General features: G+C 33.4%; 3 protein-coding genes across 4 annotated transcripts; 2 read left to right on the top strand and 1 right to left on the bottom strand.

The window, feature by feature from the left end:
- Window positions 1–75: 75 nt before the first annotated feature.
- Window positions 76–5040, top strand: LOC124447428 (interferon-related developmental regulator 2-like). Its single transcript, XM_046998352.1, has 12 exons — window positions 76–407; window positions 1091–1204; window positions 1642–1717; window positions 2018–2098; window positions 2163–2206; window positions 2298–2455; window positions 2620–2670; window positions 2794–2942; window positions 3385–3625; window positions 4039–4167; window positions 4389–4475; window positions 4754–5040. Exons 1-12 carry the CDS (start codon window positions 371–373, stop codon window positions 4832–4834), a joined length of 1248 nt encoding a protein of 415 aa, XP_046854308.1. The 5' UTR covers window positions 76–370; the 3' UTR covers window positions 4835–5040.
- Window positions 5041–5796: 756 nt separating this feature from the next.
- On the top strand, window positions 5797–19207 carry LOC124447427 (elongation factor G, mitochondrial-like). Of its 2 annotated transcripts, XM_046998351.1 has the most exons (29): window positions 5797–5942; window positions 6326–6391; window positions 6744–6857; window positions 6962–7036; window positions 7149–7206; window positions 7500–7588; window positions 8276–8352; window positions 8472–8510; window positions 8843–8959; window positions 9433–9506; window positions 9888–9964; window positions 10320–10400; window positions 10821–10894; window positions 11246–11318; window positions 11398–11535; window positions 12159–12260; window positions 12386–12442; window positions 12747–12836; window positions 13204–13251; window positions 13439–13521; window positions 14110–14179; window positions 14326–14418; window positions 14565–14640; window positions 14724–14792; window positions 14881–14954; window positions 15328–15414; window positions 15494–15547; window positions 15646–15785; window positions 18788–19207. In XM_046998351.1, the coding sequence occupies exons 1-28, from the start codon at window positions 5880–5882 to the stop codon at window positions 15760–15762; spliced, it is 2235 nt and encodes a 744-aa protein (XP_046854307.1). In that variant the 5' UTR covers window positions 5797–5879; the 3' UTR covers window positions 15763–15785; window positions 18788–19207. The 2 variants fall into 2 exon arrangements, with proteins under 2 accessions (XP_046854307.1, XP_046854306.1); XM_046998350.1 differs by lacking the exon at window positions 18788–19207 and having other exon boundaries at window positions 15646–16106.
- Window positions 17245–21093, bottom strand: LOC124445169 (serine/threonine-protein kinase pim-2-like). Its single transcript, XM_046995876.1, has 14 exons — window positions 21038–21093; window positions 20470–20521; window positions 20299–20369; window positions 20176–20227; window positions 20016–20083; window positions 19883–19946; window positions 19758–19804; window positions 19633–19683; window positions 19300–19418; window positions 18786–18883; window positions 18110–18485; window positions 17648–17830; window positions 17453–17534; window positions 17245–17335 (listed from the first exon to the last, which is right to left on the bottom strand). Exons 1-14 carry the CDS (start codon window positions 21091–21093, stop codon window positions 17245–17247), a joined length of 1410 nt encoding a protein of 469 aa, XP_046851832.1.
- Between the last annotated feature and the right edge of the window lie 567 nt (window positions 21094–21660).

The raw sequence follows: 21660 nt of genomic DNA, 5'->3' as shown, positions 1-21660 counted from the left end.
AACCACGTATTCCACTAGTTTCCATTTACCACCCGGCGTGACGTCATTTCCTTCAATGCACGCAGGGCGCATGTGAACAGCAATTTATCTATCGGCGATGTAACCTTCCCACAAGTTGGGTTTCTTAAAGCAAACAACGATCTACTCAATGCATCTCCGAAAATTTGAATTTTTTTATTTGTCGTACTGTCCATTTGTTTGGAAACGAAAAAGAAAAATAGAAAAGTGTTTTATGTTATTGGAAACAAAGACTTGAAATTAGGAAATTGAACAGACTCCTACGTCTTTCTACACACAACTTTGTAGAGTCCGCCATTGAAGATTTTCATTGATACAGGCATTCAGTTTATCAGTGATCAAAATCTCTGCCATGCCTAAAGGTCGAAAGAGAGGAACGAAGAATAAAGGTATTATTTTGTTTTAAGAAATTAAATGTGTGAGGTAACTTTAAAAGGGATATTTTTATACTGAGAATGGGGCTAGCCTGCGTTCTAAACGAGATGAATTATTGTTTTACAACAAGTATTTTATTTGAATACGTTTCATTATGGTTTCATTCTGGCATTTCGGATAGTGTTTGAAGACTTTTCGAATGGCAAATGGATATCATTGTTTATCAACAACTTGTATTGCTTATAATTTTACTCGTTGGCTAGTCTGCCTTTTTGTAGCACTTAGTCCGGCTAAAATGTACGAGAAACAATGCAATAAAAGCAAAGAATAACTGAATAGCGTTATTGCAAGATGTATAACTACCATTTATGTATGCGTATGTGAAACATGATGTTGTGTACAGGTTTTTATGCATTTATTTAGTAAGTTTGAAGTAGTAGAGATGTTCGAGAATATGTATGGTTGAAGTTATAATGTGGATTAAGAATTAACGGCAGTCGGCAAAGAGATTAGTGAGGTTTTAGTACGTGGCCATTTGCTTTCTTTGGAAAAATTTGTCGCAGTAGCAATTTTTGTCACAATAGCTGCCAACATCTTGTATTGAAATTGTTGTTTTGTTACTTCAAAAATAAGAAGCTCTATAATATATATGATATTCCTTATTACTGTGCTTAGTATAATACACTCTTGTTTGCAGGGAAAGGAGTTGAGGAAGGGTTTGATGACCATCATGAAACACACAGTGTTGCATCAAGTCAAGAGACACTTGAAACACTAAGTAATCACACTGATGATTTGGAAAGCACGGATGGTAAGATTTTTTTGATATCTTTGGGTGCTTGGAAATTTGAAGGCTTTTTTACAGTCCCAACCTGACAACGCAATTGTATAAAGTAAAACCCTTTTTCATCATTTTGCTACAGTACAAAAAAAAAACAAAATTATGAAAGGTTTTGTAGCCTTACATACAGCAGGTAAATGAACTATGAGGATAAGTTGAATACTTTACTATGTAACACAACAAAAACAACTGTCTGAAATTTGTCGTTGATGAGAAAAATATTATTTATATAATGAACATCTTCAGTATAGTTGATCAAATTACAATTCTACACAAACTTAGATGACTCTGTGTACACAATTTGAATAAAGAAACCTGCCAATGAGAGGAAAGCTAGAAAAGCATATGTAGAAGGATAAATAGTATGTGCTCTCAGTCATTTCAGCTCTACCATTTATGTTATTTAGGTACTGATGTGGAAGAGGTGGAAACAAACTTTGAATCAATTTTGGAAGAAAACATTGAGAATGCCACTGACAAGAAGTATGTATGCAAAGAATATGATGTTTGTTTGATTTCTGGGTTAACTCAAAATTCTCAATTTATTTCATAATTTCACGTTTTTATTGTTGTTGTAAATAGAATTGACTTGTTTGCTTAGGTGAAATTATCAAAACCACTATATAGAGAATTTTTAGATGTTTGTTTATGTAAGAATCTTCTGACAAATAATAAAATATTTTTGTCATATTTTATTATTTTCACATCCCTTAGATACACATAAAACCTTTGATATGAAAATTTAGTTTTATCTTAATTTTGCATTTATTATTAACATTGTAGTGCTAAGCTACGTCAGGCATCTATGAAAGCTATGCGAGGGACGTTTGCAAGCCACCGCATATTTGACCTTGTCGCGGAAAGGTATTTATCTTTAATCTTTACAGTTTTATATTTTTCGCTAAAAAGCTTTTAACTCCAACTGTAGGAAAGACACGATACTTGATATCATTGAAAAATCATTGAAGAGAGGTTTGCAGTGACCCATTTGTGTGATTAATTGTGTTTTCATCTTTTAACATGTTAATAATATCAAGCAAATAATATTTCAATTCATCAATAGGTCAGGCTGAAGACCAGGTGTGTGCAGGTCCCTTGGCAGTGCTTTTGTGTATTCAACTGGGGTATGGCTCAGAAAGCAAGCAAATTTTTCAATCTCTTAAGTCACTTTTGTTAGCAACTTTACAAGATCCAACTGCCAAAGTTTCTGCACGAACAAGTGTAAGTGAGATTTATATTAACTCATTAACATCAATTTAACATTAAATTGTAATTTCATTCTATTTTCCATTTGCTTCACCTGTGCTTGTAGCTACATATGAATTTTGAATTTTAACATGGGCTTGCACATTTAATAAATAGTATTGTCTAAATTGTATTTCTAGTGTGCAAATGCTTTGGCTTTATGCTGTTTTCTTGCTTCAGAAGAACATGAGGTTTGAGAATTTTCAGACAAATGACCCATTAATGTTACATCACAAAATTCAACTCGACCTTTAAAATGTTTCTGTTATTTCTTATTTGTTTAATGTTTAACATTTAGATTTTTATTACCTTAGGATATTGTTAATTGTCTCAACGCTCTTCAAAAGGTGTTTTCTTCAGCTCACTCGGCTGCATTATCAACTTTGTTTTGCGAGTGCTTGTTTTCTTGGGCTCTTCTCTTGTCTGTAGCTCCTGAGAGTTTGGTTGAGGAATGTGTTAAAAAGTTAGTGTAAATCTTTTGGTGTGTAAGACCTTGAGAATTGATATGTTATAAAACAATATACATATGCATTTTGTAATATGAAACATACGAGTTCAAGTTATTTTTTAACATTCCATATTATTCTTAAATTTCAAAATGCACAAAAGACTGGCCTGCTTGCAGTCTGAATTTCCTTTCTTAATGAAGGGAATTCAAGCTGCAAGCAGGGTAACAAAAGTTTTGACACATTTTTTTGCAACTTACATTTTTTGCTAAGTATTTTTTTGAACTTGATCTGATTACGGAACATCTTGAATTTTATGGACCCTTGATCCAAATGATCAAATCCTATCAATAAATCGACTTGATGAATTAACTGTTTTATACTTCAGAAAAGAGATCTCGTGACTAGAAGGTATTGGCAAAATTTAATAATCTTACATGAATGTATGTTTTGTAACAGGCAATGTCGAAGAATACTCAAGTTGATGAACAGCGATGACGTCAACTTACGAATTGCCGCGGGTGAAGTGTTTGCACTTATTTGTGAAGTAGGCCGAGAGAAAATTGAAGACTTTGAACCACAGCAATTTGGTTCATTAGACATTCTCAAAGATCTCGCAACAGACGGTACAAAACATCGAGCTAAGAAAGATCGTCGCCAACAAAGATCGACGTTTAGGGACATATTGGGTACCATTGAGGTGCGTCTATTGATAATCTTGCACTTAAGACTTCCAAAGACGTAAATCGACTTCAGAAAGAGATGTTTATTCATATCTGCATGTTATGCCGTATTATCATTGTAGGCATTTTGTCTACTTTTGTATAGACTCTGTATTTTTGAAATCAGTAGTTGTTGATATAACATGCATGCATGTATGAATATTAGCCCCCCCCCCGCACAATTATCAACCTGTCTACAGCTCTGCTTAATTCGTTTTCTAACTATATCGTCAGAACTTTTACCTAAAGTTGAACATAAATCTGTGTATTGGCTTTCAGATTCTGCATAAGGATAGCAAAATTACACATCAAAGTTTGATTAAAAAATACAACTGTACACAAAAGTATAACTGGGAAGATGTAAAATCAGCTTGCCTTCATTCCAAATTAGGATGGCGTTGTGCCCGAAGAGATTGTAAAATTTGGTAACGAGACAATGAATCTCGTTACTTGGACACAAAGAAGACAATATGCTGCATTTAAAGATCTTCTTGGGCCTGGAATAAATTTACATTTGAAGGTAGCAATAGCTAAATTGCAGATTTTGGAAACATAAGTATCGTGTGTACAGTGAATATGCACGTATAATGCCAACATTGAAGCTAGTACTTTGGAAGATTCGTACACCATGTATAATGTATATTTTGTTTGTTTAAGGATATTTCTATAAGGTCTGTCATTACATTATACCTAACCATCTATTGCCGGAACTTATACTGTCAAACTGTGTGCCTATTTTAGGAGAACTTATTATTACGAGACGTTTTTGACCTGGGACCTGTACAACTCGATACAAAAGCGGTAGAAAAGCCCTCGAAGGATCAAAGAGTAAGTAGAAAAGAAAAATTGATGTGTAAATTTTTTATGGTACAGTATAGAATAACTATTAGCTTTATCCCACCATTTTTTCTATGATTTCTTAGCGCACTGACTATTTCTTTTAGTAAAGAATTTGTTCTTCGAGATGTTAGATGTTTGGGATTATTGTCTGCAACTGTTAGTAAAATTGTAGAAGAAGGGAATCTAATATAGTGCAGAAAAAAATTTATTCAAATACTTTTTCATTTGCGAGCAAATTAAATTTTTAAGTCAATGTCTTTTTTTAGAAAACGTTTAACAACCGGGCGTCAAAAGCTAGAACATTATCCCGTGCTAAGCATCGTGATAAAAGAAGTTTTGTTCACTGACTTAGAGTATAGAGATATGATATTCTTTAGGATTTAGAAATAGTATTTTTTTGCTACAGATTACAATGTCAAACAGTTTTAACTCATGCCTGGTTATGATACAGTATCAATCAAAACATTCAAAACTAACTTAGATAAATTTTTGATGATGATTTTGGTTTACTATAGTCCTATTAGAATTAAAAAGAGGAATTGTGAAAGCGCAATGCATTGTGGGTCAACAAAATCGATTTCTCCACACCACAAGCCGAAACCTCAACTCGTGTCCTGCTCGTGCCCCTCCAGAGCACGAGTAATACTACCTGCCCAATTTTAACTATGTCGTAATTTTTCACAAACTTTCACTTAATAAGTATGCACTCGCTCTTACCGAAAATTTATGAGAATATTAAGCAAATTACTGCTCACACTAAGTTTTATCTGCTTTAATTTTTATAAACTTTCACTTAGTAAACAACTTTTTTGTATAGTAAAATAGAGACTTTGTCGTTGTGACTAATCTAAAAATGGCAAATACCATGGTGAATGGTCAAAATAATAACGTAATAGTTAAAAAGAACTGTTTAGCACCAGAACATTAACCCAATAGTTCTAAAAGAACTACACTGGAATGGCTGCGTACAGAATTACTAAGCCAGGACTTGGTTCAACATGTTTAACGTTACTCAAACACGTAACAGAAATGTGTAATGTTTTTGTTGTAGAACTTGGTCGGGGAAATGAGAAATTTTGCCTATTTTAAATTATTGATTGTTAGTGGAACGGGGGTTAGACTTGACGTGTTTGTTTTACTTTACTATCAATCTGCTGATCTGCTGCTTTGAAAAAGACTTAAAATCTTGAGACTCGAGCTTGAAATGTCATGTTGTGATGTTGACAACCCTCAATGGTCACGTGTTCCGTTTTCCACCTCTTTTAAAGTTGCTCAGCGGTTTTCTACACGTGAGGTGAGTAATCAAAATAATGAACGAATAAATTGCATAATCGTAATTATACAAACATAGTCAATAGTCAACACACAAATTTTGTGGGCTTCGGTTTCATTATGTTTCGTCTCTATACGTACTGTCAAACTAGAAAGAACAATATTCATCACTTAAAATCATTGGTAGGTGAACGGCATTTGGAAGATTGAAGAATCATAAATTAATATTTATAGCACCTTAAAGTTGAAGTTGAGTTGTTACTTGTGAGATGTGGGAGTATATAAGCATTGTATTTTTCTTTCCATGTCTGTAGCAACGAAGTCGACAGACTAGTACATAAGACGTGCTACCATTAGAATTTATTGATTTTCATGTATTAATGGCCTTCCAACCTTGTTAGCTACATTATATTCTCATAACTGTTAATGTGAGTATACAGAGCTTACAAGCATGTTTTAAATAAGGCCCATTATTCTAGTCCCTCATTTCTTTCAAAGCAAATGCTCAATTTCATTATCAAAACTTGCAAATTACCCCTAAATGTTCTTCTATGTGTCTTATTTAGCCATCAACTTATCCTATACAAAAACTGGTCAAGTGGCTTACAAGATTTCTATCTGATTACAAAAAGGTATTCATGTTTATATTTTTATGGTGCACTAAAGTTTGTTGATTAATAATTATTAAAGTTTGGCAAAATTTCAGTATGTTTCAATATTCAAAGTATTTATTAGAAGTCTTTTAACTAGGTAATATTGAAGAAGATGCTTTTGGGAATTTGAAATTGTAAAATATCATGAAAAACTTCAATATTTGTTATCATCATATAACTCCAATGCTAAACAAACAATGATTTGTTAGAAACATTTGCTATAAAATTTTTACTATCAGACAATGATGCCTTGAATTGCCTGATAGGTGAAAAATGAAAAGTTAATGTCATCTAAAACAATTAACATCATGCCTTTTTAAATTGATCCTAGAATGACATTGAATGGATCCGTAATATTGGAATCTCGGCTCATATTGATTCTGGGAAAACTACGCTTACTGAAAGAGTTCTATATTATACTGGCAGAATAAAGACGATGCATGAAGTATATGATTTGTTGTACATTGATAAGATAAAGTATTTTATTATTATAGTATTAACATTATTATTATTTACTCAGCTACCAATCTTCATTTCCGAATATTGCAGGTCAAGGGAAAAGATAATGTAGGAGCAACAATGGATTCAATGGACTTGGAACGTCAAAGAGGGATTACAATTCAGGTAAAAAGTTTTCAGTTTACAAAATGTCTACAGTTTACAAGCATTAAATGAAGTGATCTGATGATATGTCAAAAAACTTGAGAATGAACCTGTCCAATTTCCATGTTTTTAGTCTGCAGCCACTTTTGCTGAATGGAAAGATCACAATGTAAATATCATTGATACACCAGGTATTTTAAACTTTCCTAGCTACCTTGGTATTATGCAGTCTAACTGTTTCTAAGATGACATTTTTGCATGTGCATAATTTATTTCACTTTGAAGCACTATCAGTTATTAGTAAATTAATTTATATTTAGGTGGTTGCACAGCTAGATTTATAGGTATATGAAGGTCGTATAATGGGCATATAGCCGCTTGCAATAAGATGACTCACAGCTAGCCTGAATAATTGTTTCATGAAGTGTTTACTGTGTTGTTACTAATATTTTTGATTTTATTAATTCATACATTTATCAACTAGGTCATGTAGATTTCACTGTTGAGGTTGAAAGAGCCTTGCGTGTTCTTGATGGAGCTATCTTAGTATTATGTGGAGTTGGAGGTGTACAGGTGCGCATGTGCAACACAGATAGTTTTTGCATTGTTATTGGTCTAGCATTGTAAACTAAAAAGTTAATGAAAGTCTGAATGTATTCTCTGAGTACATGGCTATTTGGTCAAACTGCTTTGTTTACTGTTAGTCAAATGCTTATCATTGATTCATGCAACATTTTATAAGCATGAATATTTTGCTCTTGAGAAATTCAAAACCAATAGTGTTCTTAAGATGTTTTGAATTTAAAATTGAGGAGCTTTAATTTTGTGTAATGCTGGACCCGCATATGAAGATTTTGATGATTATCAAAATTTTAAGTTTTCTCATATCTCTTGTAAGCCTTAAAACGTACAATGATATTTAAATTTCTTTTCTTCTTTCCATTTTGCTAATGTTACAATCATGAACTTTCCATAGGTAATTTGCTCATGAAAAATATAGACTAATAGTGACTTGAAATTGAATTTTGCAACTCCGCACTAGTCCACCGTTCTACCATTGAGATGAGAAGCTAACAGTGTTTAGAGACAAGTTTAATTTCTTTTAAACTGCGAGTGAGCAAGATATTTTCTCCATGACAACAGTCTTAAATGGCACTGTGTTTGAACTCAATCGCGAAGATCTAAGTCACATGTGCATATAATTTGTCAGAATCAAATTTCTGTTTTGCTCCAAATAACTTTGGAATGAATTTTTCCTAGAGCCAAACTTTAACTGTCAACCGTCAAATGAAAAGATACAGTGTTCCATGCATTGCGTTTATAAATAAATTGGACAGGTAACCTACATGTGTGTTGGTCACATGCCTCTAGCTTCTTTAACTACCATACAATTCTTGCTGTTACATGTTGCTTTGCGATAACTGTACCATAAATGACGTCCAGTCTTTTTGTCAAGAATGGGTGCGAATCATAACAAAGTGATTAGTCAAATGAGGTAATTAATTTTCACTAGTCACGTGCTATTTGTAAACTGATTTTTGTGCTCAACCATCAAAGTGATTGTTCATACTTATATATTTGATATTTTGATTTATTACCGTAATTCTATTTAAAAACGTATATTCGTTATATGATAATTGTTAACGTAAACGCGATTAGCTGATTCCGTCACCAAATCTTTCTACCAAGGCTATCACCAACGTCCTTATGGACAGTGATGTAGCCAATCAGAATTTGACACACGTATTACAGTTTTTGTCGTATTAAATTTCATTTTTCTATGACTACAATAGTTATTATTAGAAATTATTCTGTTTCATCTTCAAGGGCCAAATTGAATCACAACGCGGCGTTTTTACAGCTCCCAATTGGTCTAGAGCGAGATCATAATGGAATTATAGATATCATAAGAAGAAAGGCGTTATACTTTGATGGTGACTTTGGGTAATAAGACATATTGCCATCTATCATAACTATTACCACGCGTATGGTACCATAGGGCAATCTTTATGAGTATGAATAAAAATAATAGAAATTCAAAGTCGATAAGAAAGAATAGAAATTCAAAGTCGAAAAATTTTGTTAGGGTTTTTCTAATGATATTAAAGCTAGATTGCTTGCTCAAGTCAATAATTTTTGAAAACTGAGTTTAACTTTCTGCAGATTTCTATGCAGAAAGAAAATCACAATATGTGCTCTGTTGACAGTGACAAAGCCATTCTGGGATTTTACCACTGCTTTCGAAATTTTCGACAAATAATAATTCATTTCTTTTGAAAATTGATCTCATACGTACATTGTGTTTGCAGAACAAATGAACACAAAAGTATTTACATTGCAGGAGTAAGAAATCGGGTTTGCTTCGCCATTGGTTAAAATGATTGGTCATCTTTCAACTAGCTCTTACTTATTTGTAGGAGTGATATACGTGAGGATGTAATACCTAATGATATGGTCGATGAAGTTGAAGCAAGACGAGATGAATTGATAGGTTAGGCACACAACGACTAGTTTCGTTTGTCGTTTTTCCCATATGGTGGTATGGATTAGATTTGCAATACATGATTGTCAAATATCAATGAGGGTGAAAAAATCCTTGAACAAATATCCTTGTGCGTAGTGTACAGTGTAGAGAGGAATGCTCGGAGCTTGTTCATTTTTAATTGTTTTTAAACATTGCATCGTATTGTATCGTAATTATTAATTATTGTGTTTAACTGGTAATTTTAGTAATTACAGCATAATACAGTTTATATTTCCTTATTTTACATACACCTGTACACGAGATTTGTATCTTTTTTACTATTGTGATATTCATTTGACTTTTTGTTTGATTGACTTAAGGGTCTCATCTCTTTTAGTTTGTTTACAGAGGCGGTTGCTAATGTCGACGACTGTTTGGGTGAATTATTTCTTGAGGAAATTCCACCAACTGACGAGCAGCTAAAGGTATACAAAATTTTATAAAGTAAATGGTTTGAACCCGGGACTATCGTTACATGTTTGTAGATGTAGATCGTCCAGGATGGTATAGTCCTGAGAAGGACTGTTTTTGTTGTTGTTGACTAGTCATTTGACTCTGAAGATGATTACCGCTAAGGTTGTCGAAACGTCAGTTAACAACAACAAAAACAGTCCTTCGCAGGACTATACCAACCTGGACGATCTATATCTACAAACATGTAACAAAATTTTATATTACCGTACGAAAAAAAAATTCGCTTGTTAATCTTCATTTCAATATTTTTTACCTGCATTTGAACATTGTACGTACAACTGTTAAATAATTGCAATTCGTTTCCAGGCTGCCATTCGTCGCGCAACCGTCAAAAGATCATTTACTCCGGTTTTTGTTGGATCCGCACTTAAGAATAAAGGTGTTCAAGTACGTTTACATTTAATTGTTTGATAGCTCTTCGATGTTCTGTGAGCACTTGCAAAAATTACAAAGAATAAATGTTATATTATGGTGTGTTCTCATGTGACGTGAAGTCGGCCATGTTGGAGGTGACTTCAAAGATAAATCCAATAATCACACTATATTGGATTTTCTTTCAACATGGCGGACAATGAAGAAATACTCAGTATTAGTTCTGAAATGTTAATTAAGTGCATACTGATGAAAAACATGTGAATCAGACTATATTTGAACTCACACGTTCTGTATACCCGGTTGTGCAGTTATTGTTCATCTTAATACATGCCATTCACTTGAATTAATAAAGCTACATTATTACAAGATAAAAAGTTGAATGCAGCTCATTGTTTGATTTGCCTCATACTATTTGTCCATCATTTTATAAAGCCTTTACTTGACGCTGTTTTGGATTATTTGCCAAGCCCTTTGGATGTTGAGAACTTCGCATTGAAATCAGATGAGTAAGTTTTTGCTTTTCATTGTGTCCTTAGATCGACCTTAGAGTAGATCAGGTATTAGATTCATGCTTTTTTATTCTTTTTGCGATTATTTAATTATATCATAATATATCATATTGGAGAAATGAAACTTCACGGTCCGGCCTAAAGATTGTTGTAAGTCTGAAAGAAATTAGTTAGGTAAACAATGCCATTTTGATAATCAAAGCATTTTAATGACTTGCAACTGAATTTGTATGATGTTCTCGCGGTTATAACGTTGTCATTTTATGCTTACAAGAAATACGTGTAATATCAAGACTTTGTTGCATTTGAATGAAGTTTTCAGTTTTCAGTTTTTACTTTGCATCTTAGTGAGAACAAAGTGTTGATGGATTCTTCAGGTAATGAATCCAGTCCATTCGTTGGGTTGGCTTTCAAACTTGAGGTAATATTTTTGACGTCGATAAAATGATAAGTGTGTATTTTGTATACATATATATATAAATTTTTTTATGATATTCAAGGCTGGCAAATACGGTCAGTTAACATACGTTCGAGTTTATCAAGGCCTTCTAAAGAAGGGAACTTTCATATTTAACACAAGAACAGAAAAACGTGTTCGAGTGCCAAGGATTGTCAAAATGCACAGTGATGTGATGGAGGTACTTGATACATTTAAATAAATGTCTTCCTCCACCAACAACGTAATGTTTTAAAGCTTTGGCCAGTAAAATGAGAATTGTGCTATTGAAATAACTTTGCGATCGGAATACTTAAAGTTACAGTGTACTTTCGAAAACACTTTATTCACATCTCTTTTCAATCTTAAGATATTGAAGTTTTTGTGACTTGACTGGTTGTGTCATATTTCAAAGGCAATAAAAAGCTCCAATTTTATGAAAATCCTTTACTTTTCCTTATAAATTTTCGATGAAATATTTAAGCCGGATTTTATACCATTAACACTTCGTTTGAACCAACATATTAGCAAATATTCTTGATACTTGAATTTCTATATTATGCAATGTGACGTCACTTCAATAACCTGAGAACAAAAAGAGACTTTTCTGTCATAGAAAGTCCACTGTCATTTTAAGAATTCTCGTCAATAAAAACGTGACATCAATTGCAAAGTTTTCGTTCTATCCGACCCTTTAGTTACGAAAGGAAATATTGCTAAAGATTTTATCATGATATTTAATTGTCAACTCAACCTAATCCTTATACCCTTACGTAGCTAGCCCCCATTAATGAATTTGGATTAACTTTGTCGTGAAATCTTCAGGATGTTACTGAAGTACGCGCAGGTGATATATGTGCTTTGTTCGGAGTTGATTGTGCCTCAGGGGATACATTTACTGTTGAAGGAGCTCCTAAATTATCTATGGTAATAGAACGTCGATGTTTTTACAAACAATACTCTCTTTCACTGTAATTTGTATTCTGTTATTTATGTTCTACTTTTAAAGTTCTTCGCGTTTTATGTTAGAGAACATCGTTTTACTTCTATAGGAACCAATTTTTGTACCTGATCCTGTAATATCCCTTGCTGTTGAAGCCAAGAACAAGGTTAGTTAACTCGTGTATACCCGGTCATTTTCATGTAGCTACAAAAAGATGGCTTTTTATATATTTTTTATTGCATTGAGTTTTAGCAGAGAGTTTTCATTTTCATGTAGTTACAAAAAGATGGCTTTTTTTGATATATTTTATAACATTGAGTTTAAACAGTTCTTTTCAGAACGAGCCTAGGCTATAGTTGTCATTCACCATAGGAAACATGCTCTTCAAGGCATTATAAGTTTTTTCTTAACTCATGTACTTTTTTATATTCGGTTTTTGTGACGACTCGCGCATTTCATATCCCATATAGAATGATTTGGATTCATTTTCCAAAGCTGTAAACCGATTTACAAAAGAAGATCCGACATTTAGAGTTCATTTTGACGATGAAAGCAAAGAGGTATGGATAGTTTCTTGCTATGTATGTATTGATGTTGAAACAATACTGAAGTACTTAATTAAAGATGTGCTTTGTGTGTATTTAGTGAGAGCACGAGTGTCAATTATTGGGATCTAAGGTAGCTGTGCTACCTGCAAATGCCTGAAGCTAACTGCATGCAACCAAAGAAAAGCATGAAATTTAAATTTCTCTCGTACCATTTTGCCATATTTTAGAGCGGAATTTCTGAACATTTTTGAATGAAAAAAAGTAAGGCATTAGCGCAGCTAGTTCGCCCTACGCCTTAAGACCGCGCAGTGTTAACTGCCGACTGGCTGCAAAAAAAACCAATGTACTACTTTATTGTCTTTTCTTCTTGGTCATCAAGACTATCATATCTGGAATGGGGGAGCTGCATTTGGAAATATACACAGAGGTATTAATGAAAAATAAAAAAAATTTGTTCTTAGTATCATTGTATGTTAGGTATAGTTTTGTATACATTGCATTCAGATGTAGAAAGTCAGTATTTCAATCATGAAAAAATACATGCATGATGATTTTCCCTAGCGTGTTTAATTCACATGCGCTATGTGTGTAACATATTTGGTGAAATTCTTTAGCGAATGAAAACAGAATATAACTGTCCTGTGATATCTGGTAAACCTAAAGTTGCTTTCCGTGAAACAATTGACAGTTCTATTGAGTAAGTTGAAGTGCTGTTCTTATACATGTATAAGATAAATACTAAAGTATAGGTTGGGTGTAGTGTTTACACAATATTGAAAGGATCTCTGTGGGCAGGATATTTATGCCCACACTCATTGGTCAGCTACTCAGCATGTTTCGCTTTGATTGGCTGTCAGGAAAGTGCTGTTCTCAATGGGGCCATGTACGTGTGATTCTCAAGTGTTTAAAAGTATGAGAGTCATTAGTTATGTGTTATTTTCTTTGGTCGGCTTGTGTCATTCGTGTTAATGAGCAAGCGTTTCATTGTATTGTTTGCAATGCTTTATTGTCATTGGTTGTAGAGCTGTGCGGTCAATCGAAAAAGTCGGTTCTTTCGGTCTTTTTTATGCAGCGAAATCTTTATAGGCCAAAGAATTGATAGTTTCTGTTTTATTCTTCTGTTCATCTCGCGCAAAACGCGGAAATGTTTTAAAATTGTCATCGTATTTATCCCGTTTGTAGTGATAGCATACGCCAGGACGTTGTTTTATGTTTCATCTTTTGATTTATTAGTGATAAATTTTCAATTTTCACGACCATTAAATACGCAAACATTACAATTTAGGTTTGATTACATACATAAGAAACAAAGTGGAGGTTCTGGTCAGTATGGTCGTGTGATTGGACAACTCCTGGTAAGTCTTTGTTTCTCTTGCACTTCTTGAATGAACCGATTTCCATTCATTTGAAGTGTCAGTTGCGTCGTCTACTCTTTTTCTCACTTATCAAAATTGAAATAACTTACTGCAAAGTTGAATCGACTATTTTCCGTCTTTTTCAGCCTTTACCAGTGGAAGAATATACAAAAGTCGAATTCAACGATGGAACGATAGGAATGAATATTCCAAAAAATTTTATTCCGTCCATTGAAAAGGTGCGAGTAGGACGTTTCATAGTCGTGATATGAAATATTCACAATTGTTTTATATGGTTATGCTTATCGTGTGTTTGTATAGAGATGTGTATCAAGTAGTCCATTTGTTTGCAATATTTCCAGCGAGTATTGGTGTATGTTTATAGGGTTTCTATGAAGCATGTGATAGGGGATATTATTCCGGCCACAAGATTTCGGGCGTTAAGTTTCTCCTTCTTGATGGTACGTAACGAGAATATCCGCTTGTGAGAAGTATTTTAAACTTTATGATAATGTTTATGTACGTATTGATCGTCCAAAAACAGGTGCAGCTCATGCCGTTGATTCGAGTGATATTGCATTTCGTATGGCTGCCATTGGTGCAATGAGACAAGGTAATTTCCATCGCTGTGTTGGACAATTAACTAGTTGACTGTGCAGTTTGATGTATTTCATCGGGAATTTTTGTTTTTTCATAAAAAGCTATGTCATCATCTTCTCCTGTAATTTTGGAGCCAGTGATGAGTGTTGAAGTTAATGCTCCAGTAGAGTTTCAGGTATTATATAGCAGATCAGTGACCACAATTCTTTATCAATTATTGTTCACAATCAGTTTCACTTTCTTCACGCGACTTTCACTTCTCAATGCTGTTCGAGTTCTTCTCAAGTTCTTCTTCATTTGTCTCTCATTTCTTGATGTTGTGTCTGTCTTTACTTGATGCTGTCCTCTTCTTTACTTAGTTTCCACTTTTCACCGCTTTCACCTTCTTCACCCGTCTCTCGTTTCCCAATACTGTCACCATTTTTAATCAGATCTCATTTCTTGAAGCTTTCACTTTTTCAACTCGACTCTCGCTTAGCAATGCATACCATCATTCACTACATCCAAATCACAGTTACATCAGTCAAAAAACTTATTTCTCCTTTTAGGGTTCGGTTATAGCGGGTCTCAATCGTCGAAACTGCGTTATTACTGGAACCGACGGCAGTGAAGGATACTTTACTTTATACGCTGAGGTTCATTATATTATATTTATTTTATCTCCTAAAGGTCTAGCTGCATCTGTGTCAACAAAAATATTATGTTTGCATTCAGGTACCATTAAATGATATGTTTGGTTACGCGTCTGAGTTAAGGTCCCTAACGCAGGTATGAAACATAAAATCAAAGTGAAAGTTAAGAAAATGAGCTATATACGTACATAAATATCGTGATTTTACATTTATGAAACTATTTTTCTTGTGAAGGGCAAAGGAGAGTTTACGATGGAATACTGCAAATATCTACCAGCATCGCGCCAAGTCCAGGCAGAGTTAATTGATAAATATAACAAAGATAGGCTGCTAAAGGCAAAAGCAAGATGACCCGAGAAGATTACATCCATTTGGTTTGTTTTGACTTTTATGCTTTTTATAACATCGTCATGCATTGCTAACTGACTTAATTTATAAAGATTTTTACCATCGTCCATTAAATCGAATTTCCGATCAAGCCTCAGTGGAAATTGTCGGCTTAGTTTATTAATTTTTTGAATGTATATATCGTTGAGAATTTTATTCGGAAACCATGGTCGTATGATATGATTGTTATGTTAATCATCAAAGTCTTTTGCTGAATCTGTGGCGTGCCTGTACTACTTTGTGCTTCCTCTGTGATAACTAATCTCGTTATTAATGAAGTATAATTCATTAAATGACCGAGTTGTTCACATTTCTGCTTTGTTTTTATTAAGTCTAACTTTAAATATATAGCTTATGAAAAACCAAAAGAACAAGTTTAAATAATTTTACCTTTTTGATGTATAGTAATTAGTGAAAGATTCACCCCTGACTCGATACCAGAGCGTGGATATATCTGTTATGCTTTACAATAAAAATATAATGATTATACATTGGTGAACTGCGGTGAATTACAATCGTAAGAAGAATGCTCTTTTGTTAAATATTGTTAAGAAACTATAAAAATAATTACTATTTATTATTTATTAACGAACTGATTGTATGTGCATTTATATGCAACATCAAAATTAGTTAAGAATCGATAAAAATAATTATGATATATTAACTTAAATATATATACAAACTAAAAATATATACATATATATACAAGATCGTCTTACAAGCAACTGTTTTGATTGTAGTACCGCAACTGTTTTCTAATCGAAAACATCGCACAGCATCCTCTCCAAAGACTTCTTTGGAATGTGCTGCAAATACGAGCGATTTCAGAGAATTATTTCCGAATGAAAATTATCAAATAATGATTCGGAAGCCCCGAATCATAAGTTGACATAATTCCTGCGATTGAAAGACGTGCATTGCCAGGCTAAAGTCATTTCTGATCATATCATTCGTGGTTGCTTTTATTGTTAAGATCTAAAATTTTAGAACATTGAAGTCAGTTCGATGTGTTCATATATGTATGACTCAAATGAAACTATGAAAGATTGTTATATGCAGTGCGGTGTTTGAAATTAAATGAAGATACGATCTTCGCACTTTGCTGGACAATTTAAGCAATTGATGATCGTATCAAATGAAGATCGTACAAATGAAGATCGTATCTTCATTTAATTTCAAATAAAACTATTGTATGTTTAGTCTTTTCATTGAGTAAAGCATTGTCACAGATAGATAAAAGCTCTAAAATGGGCTAGCGAAGGTGCAAGCGCGCCCATTGTTGACCAGAGCGAAGCATATTTTTCATTATAATTTATCAGCTCCGTATATTCGGAAACAAAGCCTTACTCATCTAAGTTACACTTCAAATGTACAGATCTGATGTATGTGTCCTTAGTGAAAGATCGATCGTATAAGTTATGCAGTCGTATTTATACCTTGTTTGCATTAAAGTTTGGATGTTCCGCACGGTGATATTCCTCTCAACAATTTTAAGCCACGACGCAAAAATCTTTGGAACTTGCTTGATGTACGGAACCTACATGGAAAAATGAAATTCTCGTTTTCACGATCTCATTTCAGTTTGTTTTTCACGTCGATTTCAAACAGCTTTGGAATCAAAGATGTTTGAGAAATTCGTGTTGCCTTGACTTACCACCTATGTTTGATGATCATTCTTATGTCTGGACGATTTTCTGATTCCATTGCAAACAATTTCTGGAGAAGATCTCTTAGGTCTGTCGAGAAATGATCGAAATTTGCAGATTTAGTTTAGGGATTGTGGTAAATCCGTTATCATTTTGCTGTTTGTGTTAGTTGATCAAACAGTGCAACGGTTAGAGTTACTCACCATCAGAAACCTGGTCAAAATCAGGTAATCCTGCGGTGCATTCATGTCTATGCAAATTTTCATTATACACTGGTTTACCGCATATCAATTCATAAGCTATCACTCCAACAGATCGCACCGCCTCTTTACGCAATTGGTATTCGCCTTCGTTGTAGAACTCTGGTGGGATATTTTTCAAAGTACCTAGACAAAGACGCATTTTGTCAATTTTTTTGCTTTTCGTAACAAACGGTTTCAAACAGGTGTATGATAATTTTAGCGTTGGATATCGACAAACGTCTGGCAGTAAAAACTACTTTTGAAGAGCTGATTCATAGAATATGCTAAAATTTTTGATTGCAATCACTTGCTTTAAGGAATTTTACCGACAAAGAACCTCGGAAGCTATAGACTTTCCTAAACCCACAAATGTTTATGGGTAGAGACATTCCATATCATAGAATGATGGCAGATGGAGCTAACCTGAAAAGTTGAAGAAAATTTTCCCAGGTGGAGAAAAACACGCCAAACCAAAGTCTATAATTTTTATATCGTTCGTAACTTTATCATAGATAATGTTTTCCATTTTCAAATCTCGATGCATGATGTTTTTCTTTTCCATCGCTTTCATGACACGAACGAGCTTTGTAATGATCGATTTACTTTCATCTTCGCTTAGTTTCCCCCCATTTTCCGCTCGTAGTTTTAAAAGATCTGAACTGTTCAAGGATCTTTCCATGATGATAACAAACTGTTCAGACGACACTTTTTGGTAGTGGTAAAATTTAATGACATTCTTGTGAAACTGCATTTGCTTCAGGAAGTAGACTTCACTAGGAATTCGTCCCAGTTGAGGATCCTAATGAAAAAATTGGAAGAGGTGAAACTTAGGATGAAATAATTTTACAGGAAAGGCAATTGAAAATCTCAGCAGTGTATCAGATGTAAAAGCAAGAGCCAAATAATTAATTGTAATTCTTCAGCTACCCACAAAATCGGACTACATAAAAAAGTCGAAGAGAAACTTGCCATGTAGTATTCGTGCACTTGGGAAAATGTTGAAAATTTGACGGCTACCTAAAATATATCACTCGCGCATGAGACGTACAGACTATATATTCTTAATATATCATGAACTGTCACAATCTACATTACTTACAGGGATTTGTTTGGATCCACTGATTGCGTAACCCTTATAAACGGAGCCGAATCCTCCAGAACCAAGGCAAGCATCCTTATCGTAGTAGTACTCGTACACTAAAATCAAGTGTTAGAGTTACTTTTCTTCCTGGTGAAGATGGCAACGATGAATAGCTGTATCATATTGTTGTATAAATAGTGTTTTTACTTAGGGAAATAAAAGTGTGTTTTTTTTCGAGATTTTGCAATGTAGAAGGTATGAAATAAAGCATTTCCAAAAAAGGACATTTGTTGACTCAAACTTAAGTTATAAACAAGATAATTAACTGTAATATTTTGGTAATATTGCAATATATATTATGATTTAATAAATAAATTAACACATTTAATGTAGAACTGCACTTATTAAGTACAAAGTAGAATACTTTGTATATATTTATATATTATAGTGAGCAAGATTTTGATTTATAAGCATAGAGCTCTCTATTGTTTAAAGTATCACAGTTTTTAGACAATAGTAAAATTATGTATACCAGTATCAGAGGCTATGCGTTGCACTTTTTTTGTGTTTTTAGCCATCTGCTCTTTGATAGTGTGGCACTTTGTTAACGTTGGTGTGATGGAGCTCTCTTTCTTTTGAGCTTGCTGGTAACTATAATCATGATAAATCATCTCTATTTCATGTTGAACAAATCTAAGATTTTTTTAAGATGTAATTGGTATAAAATCGTCAAAAGTATCGACTTTTTAAGATGTGAAGAAAGAATTGCTATTCAATATTGCATATTATAATATTACTACGTGTTCACTATTACGTTGAACGATGGTATTTGACAGTGTATAGTGTTAATCAAGTGAGCACACACCTTTCAATTGGATTGAATTCGACCTTCACTTGCGATTTCACCTGCTCTTGACTAAATTATGTTAACGAAGAAATATTTAGTACTCTGATTTATAAAACGAGCGTATCTTTAAAAGTCACTTAAACCTTTGATGCATGAATTGATCTGTTCCAATTTTGACTTGTGAATGTTCCTATAAAATACATCCAATCGTTATTTTCTATCGCAATTTAAAAACCATGGAAGTGGATAAAGGTTAAGTGCCGTTTACGTTATCTTTCTTATCCACGAAATCCGATAGTTGTTTCACAACTACATCACCAATTACTGGGTAACTGCAACAAGAAAAATGTTTTTTACACAATGATATTGGCAACCGTAAGGCAACCACTCAAATATCCTACCCTTCTTCATTGAAGTGAGAACTTCCAATAGATTTAATTAAACAATCAAATATGGCTTGCGTCTTGGTCTGTGGAAATATACAGCCAGAAATTTCATTGCCTATCTTAATTTGAGAGGAAGCTTTTCTTGTTACTTTCAATTCTGCATAAATGAAATTACCTTATCAACTTTATCTTCGACATTTTCTAATGTTTTTGACTTTCCATCATGCCTGTATAAACGTTTCTGAGTTTCATATTGTTGTAAATTAGTTATTGTAATTGCAGACAAATGTGATCCTACCTTTCCTCTTGAAAGTTAGAGCTCTCACGTGGTGTCCAATACGGTGATCCATTGGACAATTCGAGCGAAGTCTGTAATTGTAACATTTATTTTCTCAATCAATTTTGTGTTTAATATTTTGAAAGTAATGACCAAAATTTTATTACTAAATGTGTAAACATCGTAATTCACCTGGTTGGCAGATATAGCCATACATGGAACTTCAGCGAAATTTCCAAATGGCCTAAATATAAAGATTATATCTTTAACTTCTTTGTTTTTGCCAACTGAGAGCTTCAATTTAGCTTCGACTGAAAATTTGAACCAGTTTTTGTAGTCAAGTAAAATACGCATGAAAAGTTTACCATTCTCCTATTGAAAGATTATTGGCAACGTCTTGACTCTAAATTAGAAATTTTTTTAATACAACAGGAATTTCAACGATAAGTTAAGTATTGTATAAAATTTGTATAAATAGGTTAAATATTTACGTAAACATTCTTGTCGTCGATAATAAGACTGACGCTGTTTCTATGAAATAAAGAATTAGGTATTTTTTTCAGTATTGCATCTTCTGATAATCTTTTCAAAATGTATTTTAAAATACTTACATTAAATCTTGCTCAGGCTTAGCGATAGAAAAAACATTTTCCAGAGAAGCATAAACTGCATCCTTAAAAATGGAAAAGCATGTTTGTCCTGTTTATTTTTGGTGAGAAAAAGATTGGAAATGCATCTACTGCATCATATAACTACCTACCTCGATTTCAATCTCGCCTTCGCGCTTTTCAATGCTCTGCAAAGACCTAAAAACATAGTTTTCCGATATCAAGATATGTCTATTGTAACAAAGACTTCTCCTGTTATTGTAACAAAGACTTCAAAAAATCAAGAGCTTTGTGCAAGTGATGACAGTAATTTCTTTTTTTAAGAGCTTTCAAGGAAAAATGAACAAATAGTCAACACACGAAAAAAGATTTTAATATGCAAAATCGATGGCCAATTAAGTTCACCCGATGACCTTGTATGGATTTAACTTTCGTCAACAAAGGATTTTTCGCGCGCTCAATTTTTGTTAAAACTCTTGTTTTGAAATTTTTTCAGCGTCTTCATTTTGATTGATCATGTTTACACAAACACCCCCATCCTATTTCAAAGCATAGTTTCCTGGTAAATTGTTTGATAGTTGCCAATTTATACTTATCCAAACTAAAAGATATATCAAGCTTGTTGAATTCGAAAAGTGTAGGCCGAGTTAATTTTGTTCAATATTTTCTGATAAAATCTTCCAAAATCATGAAATGTAAAACCTTGGATACTTACATAACGATTTCTCTCGATAATGAAGATTAAGCAATAGCAAATGAACACTTTTTGATAACA

The sequence above is a fragment of the Xenia sp. Carnegie-2017 genome, unplaced genomic scaffold (assembly GCF_021976095.1).
Source record: "Xenia sp. Carnegie-2017 unplaced genomic scaffold, XeniaSp_v1 HiC_scaffold_22, whole genome shotgun sequence".
In the NCBI taxonomy this organism is placed as follows: Eukaryota; Metazoa; Cnidaria; class Anthozoa; order Malacalcyonacea; family Xeniidae; genus Xenia; species Xenia sp. Carnegie-2017.
The sequence above is the reverse complement of the archived record's forward strand: the minus strand, read 5'-3'. Positions and strand labels throughout refer to the sequence as shown.